The sequence below is a fragment of the Schistocerca piceifrons genome, chromosome 11 (genome assembly GCF_021461385.2).
Source record: "Schistocerca piceifrons isolate TAMUIC-IGC-003096 chromosome 11, iqSchPice1.1, whole genome shotgun sequence".
Taxonomy (NCBI): Eukaryota; Metazoa; Arthropoda; class Insecta; order Orthoptera; family Acrididae; genus Schistocerca; species Schistocerca piceifrons.
In genome coordinates, this window is record NC_060148.1 from 142,840,325 (window position 1) to 142,860,516 (window position 20,192).

At 45.4% G+C, this 20,192-nt stretch overlaps 1 protein-coding gene across 1 annotated transcript in view; it reads left to right on the forward strand.

Moving 5' to 3' along the window:
* Positions 1-20,192, forward strand: part of LOC124720272 (dnaJ homolog subfamily C member 11) — a 135,017-nt gene that overhangs the window by 66,071 nt on the left and 48,754 nt on the right. The window contains exon 6 of the mRNA XM_047245589.1: positions 3,373-3,518. Coding sequence (XP_047101545.1) covers positions 3,373-3,518 — 146 coding nt within the window. The remainder of the gene's footprint in view (positions 1-3,372; positions 3,519-20,192) is intronic.

Below are 20,192 nucleotides of genomic sequence, written 5' to 3' on the forward strand. Positions count from 1 at the left end.
CGGGTGACAGAATTTGAGGGATACTGCCTAACATCGTGTCAGACCTCCTTTTGTCCAGCACAGTGAAGCAGCTTGACATGGCACAGACACAACAAGTCCTCTGCAGACATATTTAGCTGTGCTGCCTCAATAGACATCCGTAATGGGAAAGTCTGCTAAGAAAGTGTAAAGAATAGGCTTTAAATAATAACTGTAGGAATATACAGCAATCTCCTATGTATCGTTTACATAGGGATTGTGAGTACAAGATTAGAATAATTATAGCACACGCAGAGGCATTCAACAATCATTCTTCCCACACTCCTTACATGAATGGAATGGGAAGAAACCTTAATAATAGAACATACCCTCTGCCATGCACTTCACGGTCGTTTGCAGAGTGTAGAAGTAGGAGAGATACTAGTGCAGGATTTTGTGCACGAAGTGACCTGTCGATTGTATCCCGTGAATGTTCGATGGGATTCGTGTCAGACGATCTAGGTGACCGAGTCGTTCATTCACATTGTCCAGAATGTTTTTCAAACCATTCACATTGAATTGAGGTCAGTGACATGGTGCATTTTCATCAATAAAAACTTCCATTGTGTATGGGAATGTGAAGTCCTTGAATGGCCACAAGTGGTCTCAATCTGCGTACATCTCCAGTCAGTTGGACCAGAGGAGTCCATTCCATGCAGAAACGGCCCACACCATTATAGAGCAATCAGCAGCTTGCGCAGTGCCTTGTTCACAACCTTCATGACTTCACAGGGTCTGTGCCACACTCAAACCCTACCACCAGTTCTCATCAATTGAAATCTGGGCTCATCTAATTGGGCTGCTGTTTTCCAGTCATTTGTGGTCAAACTGTTGTGGTCGCAAGCACAGAACAGGCGTTGCGGGTGATGTCGTGCTGTTAGCAAAGACATTCTTGTCAGTTATCTGCTGCCATAGTCTATTAACACCAAATTTCGCCCTGCTGTTTTAATGGATATATTTGTCATAATTAGTCTGGAACCGAGCGACCGCTACGGTCGCAGGTTCGAATCCTGCCTCGGGCATGGATGTGTGTGATGTCCTTAGGTTAGTTAGGTTTAATTAGTTCTAAGTTCTAGGCGACTCATAACGTCAGAAGTTAAGTCGCATAGTGCTCAGACCCATTTGAGCCATTTGTCGTAATTGTTTCACACATTATTTCTTGCCTGTTATTGCTCACAAGTCTATGCAAACGCCACTGCTCTCGGTCGTTAAGTGAAGGCCATTGGCCACTGCATTATCTGTGGGGAGAGATAATGCCTGAAATTTGGTATGCTCCGCACACTCTCGACACAGTGGATCTCGGACTATGGAATTTCGTGGTGATTTCCCAAATGGAATGTCCCGTGCGTCTACCTCCGACTACAATTCTGCTTTCAAAGTCTGTTAGTTTCTGTTGTGTGACTGTAATCACATCAAAAACCGTGTACGCAATACTACTGCAATCTGTGTATGTATCTATCGCTGTCCCGTGACTTTTGTCACCCATTTTCAAAATATACTTTGTGTACGACTATGTACACTGAGCCTCAGTTGACACAGAAATCATTATAGACTGAAAAACTTGTATTAACAACTCGGTTCACACATAAACTGAGATAATTGGACTGGAACTTAAAAGCGAGCAGCGCTTGTGGTGGGAGAATGCTACAGCTGCCTGCCCTCTAGCAGTGCAGAGATTTACGTAGATTGTGTTTCTTGTGTTCGTTTTATTAGTAACTCGTATCTTATTCCATTTAGTGTTAACTCAAATTGTGGAAAATAAACAACCCCCAGGCATCTCTGCATATTCATAAAGTGCCCTGTGAAAGGGTCAGTATAACTTTCTGAAACGCCCTGGAATGGCCTCTTGTGATGTAGTGGTGTAAGAAGAATAGGGAAACACCTCTCGCTGTGCAGTTTGCAGACCTATGAAGTAGGGATGTGCACAATGGAATGTAAAGTCTGTACCATTGTTCAGGCATTATATGAAGGTGGACTGCACAGGCTACAAGTTTTTGTGGTCGCCATTACTTACACCGGTCACTATGTACAAAATAAATTTATGCTGCTTCTTTACCTCACATGATTTTACCTCCATTATTGGATAATTACTATAGGAAGCTTAAACAAAGATTACAAAACACAAATGCCTTGTCATTTAGCTCTGTCTGTTTTCTACGAGTCTCCCTTGGCAAGTGTCACAGTGACAGTTGTCCCTCACGTCGAGGTTCTGTGGCCCGCAGCAAATCTCTGAGGTGGGACGGCGTTTTCACGGAGTAACTTTCCCGATGAGCAGGTGTCTCCATGCACAGGAATTCGGCCCCCGTCACCCCTGCATTGTAGGTTATCTACGTCCAATTTCACTCTCGTGACGTGCACAAAAGAAACAAAATTTCCCGCGTAATATGCGGTCTAAAACAAACACTTAATAAAATAACAAAAGTGCTTGTTCGAGGTCACAACTATCCTTCATCAGTTAGAGAGACAGAGGGAATAACACACCACTTTCCCCAAAATGATATTTTACCCTCAACAGCCACACACAATCTGGCAATCTCCCTTCCTTCGTGCATCTATCCTCCGACTTTCCGCTCCACTCTGTTACATCCCAGAATACATTTTATCCCTTTATACGGTTCCACCTTGTTTAGATGTGGTACACACATTTAATATACGCTCTTAACACACTTCATTTAAAAATAAACAAATTTTGTGCTGTTAAAACACTGTTTCAATAATCTTCAATTTTTCCATTCACGGTACTAAGAAAACTACAAGTCTGAGTGAGAAAATGAATAGGATTCTTTCGGAGGAAATTTAATGTAGTTTAATTTTCAATTTAAAAACCTTTTCACTAGAAGCCACAGTTTTCGAGTTATTAAAAATAAACATAACAAAGCGACCGTAATGCCCCACTCTTACGCTCACGTCCCACTGTGCAGGATTTTTATTATATTGTTGGTGGTACTTCCTCCTACTGCTGTACCAAAAATTTGTGATTACTCTAATTTTTCCCCCTTTTCAAACTCTTTTGGTGTTTGCTGACCGGACTATATGCCCTTTCCTAATCTTTTCATCTCGTGTACAACTTTTTCAGTAACGAGATCAAATAATAAGAACGGCGGTGCATCACCTCGTTGTACCCCAACTCGTACTTCCACTTTCTTTGACATTGCTCCTCAGTAAGTCTACTAATAGAGGCATCTTTCTCAGGTGTCAGATAACACTGACTGTAGGCATGTGTGGGGCATAACAGAGTGAGGGAAGGACTGTTTCACCATTCCACACCTGACTCCTTGCGGACATTCTTCTCACATGACTACAGTACTCTCCAGTGTTAGTGGGAGGAGCTGACCTGTTGGGTGACTGTTGCAGGGGCTGGGTGGAGACGGAGGTCAGCATCGGGGGAGGACCGATGCTGTCGCTGCGGACGTTCCGGACGCTGAGCAAACGGACGTTCGCGAATGCCGGCATGACCTTTCAGTCTACACCGCACGGCCTGAGGCCGGGCTTGGTCTTGAGTAAGTAGACGCAGCCGAGTGGCGGCAAACTCTGTCGCGGGCGCTGCTGGCACTCCGAGTCTGAGGGACTCTGTGATTTCCTCGGTGCATATCTTTTCCCACTGAATGAATGTAACTTTGAACTCTGGAAGTTGGTGACGAGTGGAGTGTAGGCTACTAGCTACACAGAAGGCTGTACGAGGGAAGACCGGAAAATAACGCGCAATAATTTTATTACTGTAAGGTTTAGAAGGTAACGAAACAAAAAAATCACAAATGACCTTTTACCTTCTTTTCTACACAGTCACCGATGTTCCCGACACATTTCTTCCGTCGTGGTACCAGTTACAGTATGCCCCGTTTGCAGAAGTCCATTTGGTCAAAACACGGCCATTTGCAGACTGCCGATTTCACTTCCACATCTGTCGCAAAGTGTCGACCGGCCAGGAATTTCTCCGCAGGACCGAACAGGTGAAAGTCCGACGGTGCGAGATCCGGGCTGTACGGTGGATTCTGGAAGACCTCCCACCCACATTTCACCATTTTGTCACTAACGGGAGCAGCAACACGGGGTCGAGCAGTGTCGAGAAGGAGTTTGACACTGTCGGCATTAATGTTGTGGAGTTTGTCACAGAGGGCACGACGCAACTGAAGTTTTAATGTAGGCTGCAGCCTTCACTGTGTTCGCTTGTTCGGCAGAGTACACCAGTAACACACTGTACGTATCTCAGAACAGTGACATTTCGAGAGCAGAAAAGAAAACACATCTTATCCTCAGAGTAGACAAAGAAATTGTTGTTCTTCCAGCTGATAAGGGCAAAGCCGTGGTTCTGCAGTGCAATGACTAAGATTGGAAAATGTTTGAACACTTGGATGATCCAGCATACCGGAAAATAGAAGCAGTTCCAACAAAGAAAGCACAGCAAAGTATCTCCGTTCTGTTAGAAAATGGGGTGCCCGAGGATGACGTTGCAAAATCGTGTCACCAGTGTACTCCTGTGTCACTCCGACTGAATGGTGGGCCCTAAACACACGAGGAAAGCGTGCGTCCAATAGTGAGCAATATTGAGACACCAACGTACCCTGTGGCAAAACACCTGGCTGGTATACTGAGTCTTGCGTCGGTGACAATATGGCGAGTTTTGGTGTTGTCTCACTTTTCACTTTAGTTCCCCAGAAAGTTTATCAGCAAGAGCTGACATGGCTTTTCAGACGAGTCTTAACAGCAGCTTACTTTGTTTCCAATGGACAGTACTATAAGCAGATTAATGGTGTAGCAAGGAGCAGCCATCTCTCACCAGTCGTAGCAAATATGTTTATGGAGCACTTTAGCAGTGGAAACTGCGGAACTAAAAATCCTCTGTTTCCTCTGTTATTTTGACGATATGTTTTCATTTGGCTACAAGGACTCCAAAAAGTCGGGGAGTTCTCAGGACATCATAACTGCAACTGTGAAAAATCAAATTTACCACAGAGAAAGAGCAAGGTGTCAAACTTCCGTTTCTCAATGTTCTAGTTCGATGTAGACCCGACGGTTTGCTTGCTCAGTATTTATCGGAAGCCGACTCGTACAGATTTATAACTACACACCTCTAGCTATCACAATACAATCGCAAAAAAATAGTGTGCTGAACACCCTTGAACACAGGGCATCCGTTATTTCAGATGAACAGAGCCTGAAGAGGGAGCTGCAACACCAGGAGTCTGTCTTCCACGAAAATGGATTCACCAGATGACAGATTTGGATGGCCCTACAACACGAGAATCCCAAGAATACCACGGATGATAAAATCCCGAAAGCAGAAGAAAATAAGACATTATGAGAACAGTCTCCAAAATTGGGAGACTATTGCGAAAATACAAAATAATGCTAGTGTTCCACCCTCCAGCCAAACTACTAGCTCTTTAGAGTCCTTCAAAGACGATTGCATTTCAAAAAAACTGGAGGTGTTCCAAGTCCCGTGTGAATGTAGGGAAAACCTATACTGGCCACACAATCTGCACTATCAAAGATCGCTGCAAAGCCCACGAGCATTACACCCACTTACTGCAGCCCGGCAAGTCGGCAATAGCAGAACATTGTATTGAGAATGGATGTTCGAGGAATTATCAGCAAATGAGTCTTGGCCAATGTGAACAAATTTTGGGATTCCATTTTTAAAGAAGCTATTGAAATACATATGACAGATAATTTAGTAGACAAGGACACAGATTTCCAACTAAGGCATTGAAGCTAATACGTAGCTCAATCGTACAAAATCGTAACATCCATACGCAAGACAAGATGCGGCCAGTGGCCGGCAGACAACTGGGGCTCTTCCGATCACTGCCGCCGCACGTCCCCACACGACTGAGCTTGGCGCAGAAACTGCGAGGTCAGAACTCTGGACCCACAGGTGTGTATATATATATATATATATATATATATAGGGAGTGCTATATCTAAAAACAAAGATGTTGTGACTTACCAAATGAAAGTGCTGGCAGGTCGATAGACACACAAACAAACACAAACATACACACAAAATTCAAGCTTTCGCAACAAACTGTTGCCTCATCAGGAAAGAGGGAAAGAGAGGGAAAGACGAAAGGATGTGGGTTTTAAGGGAGAGGGTAAGGTGTCATTCCAATCCCGGGAGCGGAACGACTTACCTTAGGGGGAAAAAAGGACGGGTATACACTCGCGCACACACACACATATCCATCCACACATATACAGACACACCTTACCCTCTCCCTTAAAACCCACATCCTTTCGTCTTTCCCTCTCCTTCCCTCTTTCCTGATGAGGCAACAGTTTGTTGCGAAAGCTTGAATTTTGTGTGTATGTTTGTGTTTGTTTGTGTGTCTATCGACCTGCCAGCACTTTCATTTGGTAAGTCACAACATCTTTGTTTTTAGATATATTTTTCCTACGTGGAATGTTTCCCTCTATTATAACTATATAGGGAGTGCGTCACAGATCACTCCTTCCATGGCGGAACTGTCGTTCACTGAAATATTGTGAAACTTTGATGATTGCCTCCAGCACTACACCCAAGATCCCTGGAAGAATGAAATACTTTTTTAATGGCATCCGAAAGCACTTGAAAAGATGAGCACTGTGTTATAAAGCTCAAAAATTTTGAGGTTTAAACTCCTCATGAAAGAATGCATGAAATATTCTAAAATTGAAAGGCAAGTCAGCCGGATTGGGCTGTTGTATTGTAAATGCTTTTGTGCAGGTTACTTTGTTGCCTCGAGCCTTTTGACCATTTATTGCGCTGCACAACTAGCTGGAAATGTGTATTCTTTTGGCTAGTCATTTCTGCTTCAACATTCCTTGCATTCAGGCATGTACACCAATTAGGAGAAGTTAGAAATGTTACTTTTATGTGGTGAATTTCAAAGAAATGCTGTCAAAATGGTACACAGGTATAGGCACCCCCAGACGAATATGAAAATTGCAACTGGCAGAGCACACAGAGAAGCTGTTCTGGCTGTGACACTTATCAGTCCTCACGGTGGCAAGAGACGTATTGCTGAGAGTATGGGATCAACCAGATGAGTGTCATTCACATCTTGCACAAACATACTGTAATGGATCTGGGAGGTGTGTTATTTTCTACCAATTTTGTCGATACCAAATCTAATGAGGGAGGTTGTAAATGTTTTCTTATATTTTTGTCAGAATATTTTTTTATGAATTGTAATTTGCCTTATTTTATGCTAATTTGCTTATATGTTTGAGAGTGACGGCATATTGATTAATATTAGTAGATGTGACGAAGAATATCAAAGAGACTGGTTACAAGTGGAAGCTCGTGTGTCGTGTAAAACGTCTTTGACGCTGGAGTCGTCTTTGACCGTAGTCAGCCGGCAGTGAACTCTCGGTGTGTGTGTAACAGTGGAACAATGTGCAGGTTGCCGTTATAATAATTTCCATGTGAACAGGAAAAATGAATTATGTTACTACTTTTTTATATAAACATCAAGAAGGGACCACATTCGAAGAAATGGTATTTGAAGCACCAAAAATGAGGCAAACGCATTGAACCGGGTCATTTCTGCAGCCGACGAAACAGCATTGTGGAATCATACTTTCACTAGACGAATGAAGCCAACATAAAAAGACAAATATCACCTTGTAAACATTTCACGGAAAAGTGAGTACTGTCACGAAATATGCTAAATTCGAGTATATAAAAATAGTGAGCATATTTCAATATACTCCACCCTTACTGACCGTCACTACACTAGGCACTCGCAGGATGTGATTTCGACTGCTGTACAAAATTTTTAAACCGTGTAAAATGCGGGATGGAGTAATGACAATAATATGAAAAGGATAGAGTGCCACTCACCATAGAGTGGAGATGTTGAGTCTCAGATAGGCACAACAAAAAGACTGCCAGAAGGCCTTCTACATTAGACAAGATACACAAACACAACTCTCAAACACGTAACCACCGTCTCTGGCTGACGGGGACAGACTGCGAGCTACAGCTCATCGTGAGAGAAGCAGCCTAGGTGGTGGGGGTAAAGAAAAGGGGTAGGGGTGGGTGTGTCCTACCCACGATCCTTCCCACGTCTCCCACAGTGGTATTCTGCTGCCCATCGAACCTACACGATATCCTTGTCCGTAACTTCACGACCCCTGCTCCCAATCCCTCGCCTCGTGGCTCGTATCCCTATAATAGACCTATATGCGAGATCTGTCCCGTACAGCCTCCCACCACCGCCACCTACACCAGCCGGTTCACAAGCTGGCAGGGCTACCTGTGAAACAAGTTGTGTAATCTACAAGCTGAGCTGCAACCACTACGCTTCAATCTACCCAGTCACGACAACTGACAAGCTGTCTGTCCGAACGAACGGCCGTCGTCAAACTGCGGCCGACAAACAGCCGCACCACCCAGTTGCCGAGCACGAGGCTCGACACGATGTGCTTCATTTCATTGTCTGCTTCACAGCCTGTGTCGTACGGATCCTTCCTACTGACTGTAGCTTTTCTGAAGAGTGCGGGTGGGAAATCTTCCTGCAGTATATTCTACGTTCCCGTAACCCTCCTGGCCTCAACATCCGTTAGTCATTGTCCTTCACCCACATGTCTCTTTCCGTGTTCCCACCCCGGCACTACACGGCCTTCTATTCCACCTGCAGACCCGCAGTCATTGTACTCCTCTCCATTTCTGCTGCCCTCCCAGTCCTCTAACCTCCCAACTGCTCCTAGCTGCCCTACTCTCTCCCCACATTATCCCTGTACACTCTCACAAGCAGCATTTTACTGTCCCCCCACCCCTACTTTGCTCTCCTTGCCCCTCCCCCTCCCCGTCCTAGCCTGCTCCTTACCCCCACCACCCAGCCACCCAGATTGCTTCTCCCACCTTGCCCTGCAGTTCGCAGTCTGGCCTCAGCAGCCAGACAGTGGTTTTGTGTGTGTGTGTGTGTGTGTGTGTGTGTGTGTGTGTGTTTGTGTGTGGTGAGTCGCAATCTGTCTTTTACATGATATTAACATAATAGAGGGAAACATTCCACGTGAGAAAAATATATCTAAAAACAAAGATGCTGTAACTTACCAAATGAAAGCGTTGGTATGTTGATAGAGACAATAAGAACCACACAAACACACACACAAATTTCAAGCTTTCGCAACCCACAGTTGCTTGGTCAGGAAGAAGGGGAGGAGAGGGAAAGATGAAAGGATGTGGGTTTTAAGGGACAGGGTAAGGAGTCATTCCAATCCCGGGAGCGGACAGGTATACACTCGCGCGCGCGCACCACACACACACACACACACACACACATATATATATACAGACACGGGCAGACATATGTCTGTATATGTGCGGATGGATATGTGTGCGCGCACGAGTGTATACCTGTCCTTTTTTCCCCCTAAGGTAAGTCTTTCCGCTGCCGGGATTGGAATGACTCCTTACCCTCCCCCTTCAAACCCACATCCTTTCGTCTTTCCCTCTCCTTCTCTCCTTCCCTCTTTCCTGATGAAGCAACCGTGGGTTGCGAAAGCTTGAAATTTGTGTGTGTTTGTGTGTTTTTTATTGTCTCTATCAACATACGAACACTCTCGTTTGGTAAGTTACAGCACCTTTGTTTTTATATATATTTTGCATGATATTGTTAGATAAAGAGTAGTGAGTCACATTGCTTTCCAATTTTAGTTTGTTTCTTGTACTCTTTTGCAAAATCTTTTCGATATCAATATTAACAAGTATTGTAGTTGTATTTCCAACAGCTATTGGATGCAGTTATGAAAATTGACAAAATACTTTTTAGCATGGGCACTCCATTTTAGTAAAATAAAAATTAAACAGGATATAAGTACAGAATTACAAATTATTGTTCTTCCTGTCATCACATTTCTACTGCTTACTTGTCTACATTAATTATATGTTTTATATTAGTAGTAATTCTGTTCCTCGAAATTCTGACTCCTACTTCAGCAGCCCACAGACTACCGGAATACACACAAACCCATAAAAATGCAAAACTTTGCATTGTCAGCACTATAGTTCCCACCAAATGTCTAGCTGCCAAAGGACTCGACTACCGGTAGATGTGCTGTGCTTCCTCTTTTTCCTAGTGTTTATCCTGTCTGGTACGGGTTCCACTTTTTCAGGATGTGACAAAATTTATGTTCATTTAACTCAGTGACCGGATAGCCTGTCTGAAATCAGTCATCAAGGTAGCCTACGGGAGGCAAGTCGTGTGTGTCACCTGTTTGCGAATTGTGTAAAGATTGTTCTGTGTCGTCTTATTTTAATCTTCGTGCATCGTATTCTCCGAGGCAGAATTTGGTGTCTAGCCTGGCATTTGTGTGAATGAGCACTGGAGACTGCCTTACAGCAGCAGTCACACTGGCCAGTGTACCGGCCCACGGTCATCAATCCGACCAGATCTGGCTCTCCTCCCAGCCTCGCAAGCTACGGCACTGCGTGTTACGCTGCACGAGCAGATCGGCTAGGATACGCTTGGGAGGTAATAGCTGTGGCAGTGAAGTGAGCGATTAGGTAACCCTGGGAATGATGTGTTACACTAGGAATTAGGAAATGGGAGTGGTGCTCCGGACAACAGTTCCTTACCGTTGACTCCGAGTGGACTGGTGAATGACACACTGTTGCCGCAAAAACTTTCTTTGATGACGACGACAGCTGCGTGTGGTCGTGTAGTGTTTATTTTGCGATCGTTACGTTCTCGCTCATCGTTCACCTGTCTTGTCGGCACGTGCTGTCGAAGTGCGAGTGCAGAACTGTGAGGAATCGTGTGATCTGGTGTGAAAGAGAGATGGAAGCCCAAGACGCGAGAGAACACTAGGGAGTGTTGCAAGAGTGGAAGAAGACTTCAGCTGAAGTCCCATGTGTTCTGCATGCAAGCGTGCTCTGTGGCTTGACATACTGTGTCACTGTGTACAGAAAATATTGTGCAAAGAACTGCAATAACACCTGAACAAAATTCACAGTGTCCAAAAACTGAATGCGGAGAACCTCCCGAAAAGACTATACATTTGCCTGGAATTTTTAGAACTGTTCAACAACAGCCTAGGCCTTTTTAGAACTGTTCAACAACAGCCTAGGCCTGTGCGACAATTTGATGGTGAGCAGTGAAGCTAATTTTTGAGTGTCAGGCTTTGTTAATGAGCAAAACTTCAGATGAAACATCCTAGAAGATTAAAACTGTGTGCCGGGCCGAGACTCAAACTTGGGACCTTTGCAAGTGCTCTCGGTCCGGCACCCAGTTTTAATCTGCCAGGAAGTTTCATACCAGTGCACGCTCCGCTGCAGAGTGAAAATTTCATCCTGAAATCTTTTAGATATTGGCCACGTGAAAATTCTGGAATGCTTCACTATATGCCACATCACAGTCAGAAAGTGGTAGTGTGGGTGTCATACCATGGTTTGGAATCATAGGGTGTGGGTTTCTTTTTTTTTTTTTTTTTTTTTAAGACAATCATGACAATGCTGTTACTGTGAATACATAACGTCGTGTCTAAATGTTGAACAGTGTGATAGCTTTCTGATCTTCGTGTACCTTTAGAAACATTCTTCCAACAAGACAGGGCCACATGCCATATCTTGAAGCATTCCATTAATGTGCTACAGAACATCTTTCCTAATCATCTCCTCTCCGAGAACGGGAACATTTGTTGGCCTCGGAGATCCCCTGACCTTTCAGTGTGTCATTTCTTCATTTGAAAAATCTCAGATTTTCCAGTGTGACCCACCACACACCATTCAGGAACTGAGGGATCAAATTGGGGAAGAAGTTAATCAAATACCAGTGCCAGTCCTGCAACATGTGGTAGCTAACTCCCATAAAAAGCTTGATGTGTGTGAAGGCAAATTGCAGCCACCTGCTGATGTCACCTTCAAGTGATGGGCATTCTAAATTGTGAGCATTGTAAATTTGTGTTGTATCCTTTCACATCGCTGTGAATAAATTTGTATCACTTGTAGAGGTTCTGGAAAAGAGGTAAACAGCATTGTACAACAGGTTACACAGTTTGAGGTGTTATAGGTACGTGCTTAAAGATGTTTCTAGGAGACTCTCAGAGTACCTTTGTATGCAGTGATTGCAATCACAGAGATTCAAAACGTCTCAGTCATATCCGAGTACTGTTGTCACATAATTAGTGGTACAAAAGTTTTTCTATGATTAAAATTTTACTGATCATAAGTTGCATATGTCCACCCCCTCCCTCTCCCCCCTCCCCTTCCCCCTCCCCCTCTCCCCCCTCCCCCCTCCCCCCCTCCCTCCCCCCCCACCCTCCCCTCCCCCCTCCAACCCCCTCTCCCCCCTCCCCTCTCCCCCCTCCCCCCTCTCCCCCCTCCCCCTCTCTCCCACCCTCCCCCTCTCTCCCCTCCCCCTCTCTCCCCTCCCCCTCTCTCCCCTCCCCCTCTCCCCTCCCCCTCTCTCCCCTCCCCTCTCTCCCCTCCCCCTCTCTCCCCTCCCCTCCCCCCACTCTCTCCCCTCCCCTCTCCCCCTCCCCCTCCCACCGGCCCCCCCTCCCCCCTCACCGGCCCCTCCCCCTCCTCCACCGACCCTCCCCCCCCTCCACCGGCCTCACCCCCCCTCCTCACCGGCCCCCTCCCCCCCCTCCACCTGGCCCTCCCCCCTCCACCGGCCCTCACCCACTCCCCGCCCTCCCCCCTCCACCGCCCTCCCCCCTCCACCCGTCCCCTCCCCCCCTCCACCGGCCCTCCCCCCCTCCACCGGCCCTCCCCCCCCTCCACCGGCCCTCCCCCCCTCACCGGCCCTCCCCCCACTCCACCGGCCCTCCCCCCCTCCACCGGCCCTCCCCCCTCCACCCGGCCCTCCCCCCCCTCCATCCCGGCCCTCCCCCCCCTCCACCGGCCCTCCCCCCCCTCCACCGGACCCTCCCCCCCCTCCACCGGCCCTCCCCCCCCCCGCCCCCTCCCCCCACCGGCCCTCCCCCCCTCCACCGGCCCTCCCCCCCCTCCTCCACCGGCCCCTCCCACCCCTCCACCGGCCCTCCCCCCCCCTCCACCGGCCCTCCCCCCCTCCACCGGCCTCTCCATCCTCTCGCCCTCTCTCCCCCCTCTCTCCCGCTCCCCCCTCCTGAACCTACCGCCCCTCTCCCCCCCATTCCCCCTCACGGCCCCTCTCCCCCCCATTCCCCCTCACGGCCCCTCTCCCCCCCATTCCCCCTCACGGCCCCTCTCCCCCCCCATTCCCCCTCACGGCCCCTCTCCCCCCCCATTCCCCCTCACGGCCCCTCTCCCCCCCCATTCCCCCTCACGGCCCCTCTCCCCCCCCCATTCCCCCTCACGGCCCCTCTCCCCCCCATTCCCCCTCACGGCCCCTCTCCCCCCCATTCCCCCTCACGGCCCCTCTCCCCCCCCATTCCCCCTCACGGCCCCTCTCCCCCCCATTCCCCCTCTCCCGGCCCCTCTCTCCCCCCATTCCCCCTCTCCCGGCCCCTCTCTCCCCCCATTCCCCCTCTCCCGGTCCCTCTCTCCCCCCATTCCCCCTCTCCCGCCCCCTCTCTCCCCCCATTCCCCTCTCTCGCCCCCTCTCCCCCCCATTCCCCTCTCCCGCCCCCTCTCCCGCCTCCCGCCCCCTGCTTTCTTTGGGATTGGAATTATTATATTCTTCTTGAAGTCTGAGGGTATTGCATCTATCTCATACATCTTGCTCACCAGATGGTAGAGCTTTGTCAGCAGTGGCTCTCCCAAGGCCATCAGTAGTTCTAATGGATTGTTGTCTACTCCCGGGGCCTTGTTTCGACTCAGGTCTTTCAGTGCTCTGTCAAACTCTTCACGCAGTATCTTATCTCCCATTTCGTCTTCATCTACATCCTCTTCCATTTCCATAATATTGTCCTCAAGTACATCGCCCTTGTATAAACCCTCAAGAACATCGCGCTTGTATAGTCCCTGTATATACCCCTTTCACATTTCTGCCTTCCCTTCTTTGCTTAGAACTGGGTTGCCGTCTGAGCTCTTGATATTCATACAAGTGGTTCTCTTCTCTCCAAAGGTCTCTTTAATTTTCCTGTAGGTAATATCTATCTTACCCCTAGTGAGACAAGCCTCTACATCCTTACATTTGTCCTCTAGCCATCCCTGCTTAGCCATTTTGCACTTCCTGTTGATCTCATTTTTGAGACGTTTGTATTCCTTTTTGCCTGCTTCATTTACTGCATTTTTATATTTTCTCCTTTCATCAATTAAATTCAATATTTCTTCTGTTACCCAAGGATTTCTATTAGCCCTCGTCTTTTTACCTACTTGATCGTCTGCTGCCTTCACTACTTCATCCCTCAGACCTACCCATTCTTGTTCTACTGTATTTCTTTCCCCCATTCCTGTCAATTGTTCCCTTATGCTCTCCCTGAAACTCTGTACAACCTCTGGTTCTTTCAGTTCATCCAAGTCCCATCTCCTTAAATTCCCACCTTTTTGCAGTTTCTTCAGTTTCAATCTGCAGTTCATAACCAATAGGTTGTGGTCAGAATCCACATCTGCCCCTGGAAATGTCTTACAGTTTAAAACCTGGTTCCTAAATCTCTGTCTTACCATTATATAATCTATCTGATACCTTCTAGTATCTCCTGGATTCTTCCAGGTATACAACCTTCTTTATGATTCTTGAACCAAGTGTTAGCTATGATTAAGTTATGCTCTGTGCAAAATTCTACAAGGCAGCTTCCTCTTTCGTTTCTTCCCCCCAATCCATATTCACCTACTATGTTCCCTTCTCTCCCTTTTCCTACTGACGAATTCCAGTCACCCATGACTATTAAATTTTCGTCTCCCTTCACTACCTGAATAATTTCTTTTATCTCGTCATACATTTCATCAATTTCTTCATCATCTGCAGAGCTAGTTGGCATATAAACTTGTATTACTGTAGTAGGCATGGGCTATGTGTCTATCTTGGCCACAACAATGCATTCACTATGCTGTTTGTAGTAGCTAACCCGCACTCCTATTTTTTTATCCATTATTAAACCTACTCCTGCATTACCCCTATTTGATTTTGTATTTATAACCCTGTAATCACCTGACCAAAAGTCTTGTTCCTCCTGCCACCGAACTTCACTAATTCCCACTATATCTAACTTTAACCTATCCATTTCCCTTTTTAAATTTTCTAACCTACCTGCCCAATTAAGGTATCTGACATTCCACGCTCTGATCCGTAGAACGCCATTTTTCTTTCTCCTGATAACGACGTCCTCTTGAGTAGTCCCCTCCCGGAGATCCGAATGGGGGACTATTTTACCTCCGGAATATTTTACCCGAGAGGACGCCATCATCATTTAATCATACAGTAAAGCTGCATGTCCTCGGGAAAAATTACGGCTGTAGTTTCCCCTTGCTTTCAGCCGTTCGCAGTACCAGCACAGCAAGGCGGTTTTGGTTAATGTTACAAGGCCAGATCAGTCAATCATCCAGACCATTGCCCTTGCAACTACTGAAAAGGCTGCTGCCCCTTTTCAGGAACCACACGTTTGTCTGGCCTCTCAACAGATACCCCTCCGTTGCGGTTGCACCTACGGTACGGCCATCTGTATCGCTGAGGCACGCAAGCCTCCCCACCAACGGCAAGGTCCATTATGAAATTTGTGGTCATTATAAGAATTAATTTCATCTTCCCATTCATTAAACCATAGTTGTGATTCAGACATGGTAGGATGCAGTCTGTAGTGAACGAACGGTGTTTTCATCCTTAAGTTGTATCGTATATGGTCCGTTACATCTGGCTTCACGTGTGGATTGATAATTCAATTTGGACGCGACTTCACATGTGACGTAGTACATACTGTCGGTGTGTATGTGCTCGATAACGGTGTAGTCGAAATTGGTCAATCGCACAACGTGTAAGATATGAAGGTGCGGCCCATGATGGACAGTGTTTCCTTTTATGAAATTTGTGAAGGCTATGTACCTGCATGTAAACAAAATTATTTAATTAATTGTGCATTCCATCATCACTAGTTTTACCCTCCAATCGCCAGGTTGTGGTTTACAAACACAGTACGTGTATCTGCCTGTGTTCTGTTTTCTCTCAGGACTGTATCTCAGCTAATTCCTGTTTGCTCCTGTTTCTCCATCACATTGTGTAGCCCTTTCTTCCTTGGTCTTCCTACCAACAACATCTGTGGGTAGCTATTGTTTTCCTTTCCTTCCCTCATCCATTCATTTGATGCGGCCAAACCATTCCAAATAGGTCCTCGTCACTTTTTCTTTCGAGGGTATGTACACTCTTGCTGCCGGCAGCGGTGGCCGTGCGGTTCTAGGCGCTACGGTCGCAGGTTCGATTCCTGCCTCGGGCATGGGTGTGTGTGATGTCCTTAGGTTAGTCAGGTTTAAGTAGTTCTAAGTTCTAGGGGACTGATGACGACAGCAGTTGAGTCCCATAGTGCTCAGAGCCATTTGAACCACTTTTACACTCTTGCTGCTCCTCTTATTTTTTCATTTCTTACCATATCCTCACTTGTTTCCTAGACTGTAGTTCGGCTCCTGCAGCTCACAGTTTGTTGTTGACCAGTTTGATTATTGTGTAGGTTTCCGAGCCCGCACATTAAATGAGGATAAAGTACAACTGGAGGAGAGTTGCTTCTGATGTAAGGGGGCTTGTTCGTTCCACAGTACTTTCTGAACCTGATTGTACAACTGAACTGATTTGAATGTTTCCTTTCTAGTTCTGCCTGTTGATTGATATTGCAACTCTTTTTATTTGTTGTTAATTCTTGTTCATTTAGATGCTCATTCCAGGTGGCCAGCCTCTCCTGGACTTCTTTCCTGTGTAACTCCCCATTACTACATCATCTGCAAATGCCAATGCACTGACATCCTTACTATTGTTTTCCTTCATTTATTTTGTAGCGTTATCAATGACAGTGGCAGAAAGCATTTGCTGAACTCCTCTAGGTGTTTCTACCCACTTGGCATGTGTTGTTGTTGTTGTTGTCTTTGTCTTTGTCTTCAGTCCTGAGACTTGTTTGATGCAGCTCTCCATGCTACTCTATCCTGTGCAAGCGTTTTCATCTCCCAGTAACTACTGCAGCCTACATCCCTCTGAATCTGCTTAGTGTATTCATCTCTTGGTCTCCCTCTACGATTTTTAGCCTCCATGCTGCCCTCCAGTACCACATTGGTGGTCCCTTGATGCCTCAGAAAGAGATGCCTTGAAAGAGAGTATTCCAGTCAACATTGTCAAAAGCTTTCTCTAAGTCTACAAATGCTAGAAATGTAGGTTTGCCTTTCCTTAATCTTTCTTCTCAAACTCTCTGGCTTTACAAATGTCTGCTTGTGTCTGTGTATGTGTGGATGGATATGTGTGTGTGGGCGAGTGTATACCTGTCCTTTTTTCCCCCTAACGTAAGTCTTTCCGCTCCTGGAATTGGAATGACTCCTTACCCTCTCCCTTAAAACCCACATCCTTTCGTCTTTCACTCTCCTTCCCCCTTTCCTGATGAAGCAACTGTGGGTTGCGAAAGCTTGAATTTTGTATGTATGTTTGTGTTTGTTTGTTTGTGTGTGTGTCTATCAACCTGCCAGCACTTTCGTTTGGTAAGTCACATCATCTTTGTTTTTAAATATATTTTTCCCACGTGGAATGTTTCCCTCCTTATCACTGGGTAGGTCGTCAAAGATTTTTGGCTGAACTAAGTAGCAACCCACCCTGGTTGTGCACAGGTAGGACTAATTATCAGTTTGTCTGCTATAGTGGTAATAAGCTGTACACACAAACATTTCTCGTTAATCAGTATATTTGTTAGTGAAAAATACATCAAAATCTCAACAGTAGTTCATGAGATTATCCTTCACATGCAAACACAAAAACACTGAAGGGTACTTCAACTTATAATTTGTGTAGATGTGTCACTTCTTTCTATTCCACTCTTAGCCTTAGTTATGTAGAGTGTAAATTATTTTTTGTTGTAGTATTACCGTATTCACTCGAATCTAAGCTGCACCTGAAAAATGAGACTTGAAATCACGGAAATAAAAATTTCCCGAATCTAAGCCGCATCTGAAATTTGAGACTTGAAATTCAAGGGGAGAGGAAAGTTTTAGGCCGCAGCTCCAAATCGAAACAAAGTTGGTCCATTGTAATATGAGACACAATTTAGTTCGAATGAATGATGATACAGCTACAGTAGTTTGGTTCGAGACGTAAGCTTAGCAGCTATGCTTTACCAGGTAGCCATTGCTATGTGTCAGGTGCTTCGTCCGTATTTATACGGGTACCCTTCCTTTTTCACGTGCTTCGTCTGGTTTGAATTGATTGCTTATTTTGCTTTATCTGATAAGTGCCAGTATCTTCGTTCTTTTACGTCGCTCTAAGCTGAAAATGTATTATTGTACTGTGTCATGTATTGTTTGTTGCATTCTGATAATGAGTGTTTACAACCTGTCGTCGCTCGCAGCTTTCTTTGATAATGATCAACAAGAACCAAGTAATAGACTGCGTATGATAGATGTTCTGAACGAGAGTTTACCGAAAATTTTTCTCCGTTTGAAAATCTTTGCAGGCGCCTCTTTAGTACATTACATTCTGCACAGAAATTAGTCATCTTAGATTTAAAAATCTAGTCAATTGCCGTGCTGCATTTCTGACTGTATCACTATTACGCATAAGAATAATACGAATATAAACATGACATGATATGTATATTCTTCCACGTTTGCTTTTGTCTCACTCTAGTTTCGTAGTTTATTAGGCAGACAGAATTTAAATGAGATAGCAGCAAACACGAAAGAATATGTGGCAAAATGTTTATATTCGTATTATTCTTAAGGTGAAGAGAATACTGCATGTGATTCACAATTCATGAAAGTTCCTATTAGCAACCATCTCTTCTCACAGGTAGGAAAAAATTCAGAACGTAGTGTTGGCCATATTGACAAATATCCCCAACAGTCTTGCCAGTCGGATTTTCATAGTACATTGAAACACTGCGCAACATTCGAAGATGAACAGTACGGAATTTGTACTTACTTCGATGGATAATGTATGAAAATGCAGTGGTCGAAACTTGGGGCAGAGGAAACACAGCTCGTCTTCCACCCTTTTTTTTTTTTTTTAATTTATTTACTGACGCAGAGGTTTTGGCGCCAGTATTTATCTTTGTACCTGCAAAGCATGCCTGTGTAGCGCTACATACATTCGAACTTCCGCTTACTTTGCACTCAGTTCTAAGCCGCAGGTGGTTTTATGGATTACAAAAACCGGAAAAAAAGTGCGGCTTAGATTCGAGTAAATACGGTATATTTTCAATGTTAGGTCAGTATGCCTAACTGCTTAAAATCTATCTATAAAAGGTTATGTAAGGTGTGCCCAAATGTGGAGGGTATTACAGTTACGTATAAAGAAATCTTATTAACAACATTATGATTATGGTTCGTGTCGAACAGTACAACATTACATAATTGCCGTCGACATTGACACACCAATTCTAATGCATAGGAAGAGAGTAGAAAGGCGTCATTGTAAAAACTTCTGGGTTGCTGACAGTGCCCTGCATTTCCTTGTTACAAGGGAATCTCTGGGCTGTCAGATGTTGTTTTAAGGGGTTGGAGATTTAAGAGTCACGTCGGGTAAATATCGAGGCTGTAAGGAGGGTGTTAAAGACCTCCCATTAAAATTTTTGACGGAGCTAGAGTATGTTCTCGACTACACGTTCTACCTTATCACGCTGACATCACCGGAATAGTGGGCACCGTCACTCGTTTCCTGTCCGTTGTTGTTCTGTTTGTAACGCTCCTGTTCTTCCTGGTTGTCCTCCTCATTTCACAATTTAACACTTGCTTATGTGAAATTTCATTCCATATCCTTGTACTGTTTGTTGCCATCAGCTCAACTGCGCCTGCACCACCTCCTCTTTGTTTCACCTAATCCTGCCTCATAACACATCTAACGTAGTCACCTTTCGATCAATTAATTGAACTTCGCAACACTTAAAGAAACTGACTAACTTAATAACTTAATAACAAGTTGCTGGCAATTTAAGTAAACTTCAGAAGGCTGACTCCTTAGCTTTTACAACAGAAATCTTCACCACATGGCAGAAGCTGGGATGCTGAATGCACTTCCAGATAGTCCTTAGAACTCAACATGTGACGATCAGGTGTCTTAAATAAGTCACCTCCAGAAAATCTTCAGTTTGATAGTTGCATATTTTCTCAAACAACACAAGTTACACAAACCTTCCCTTGCATAACA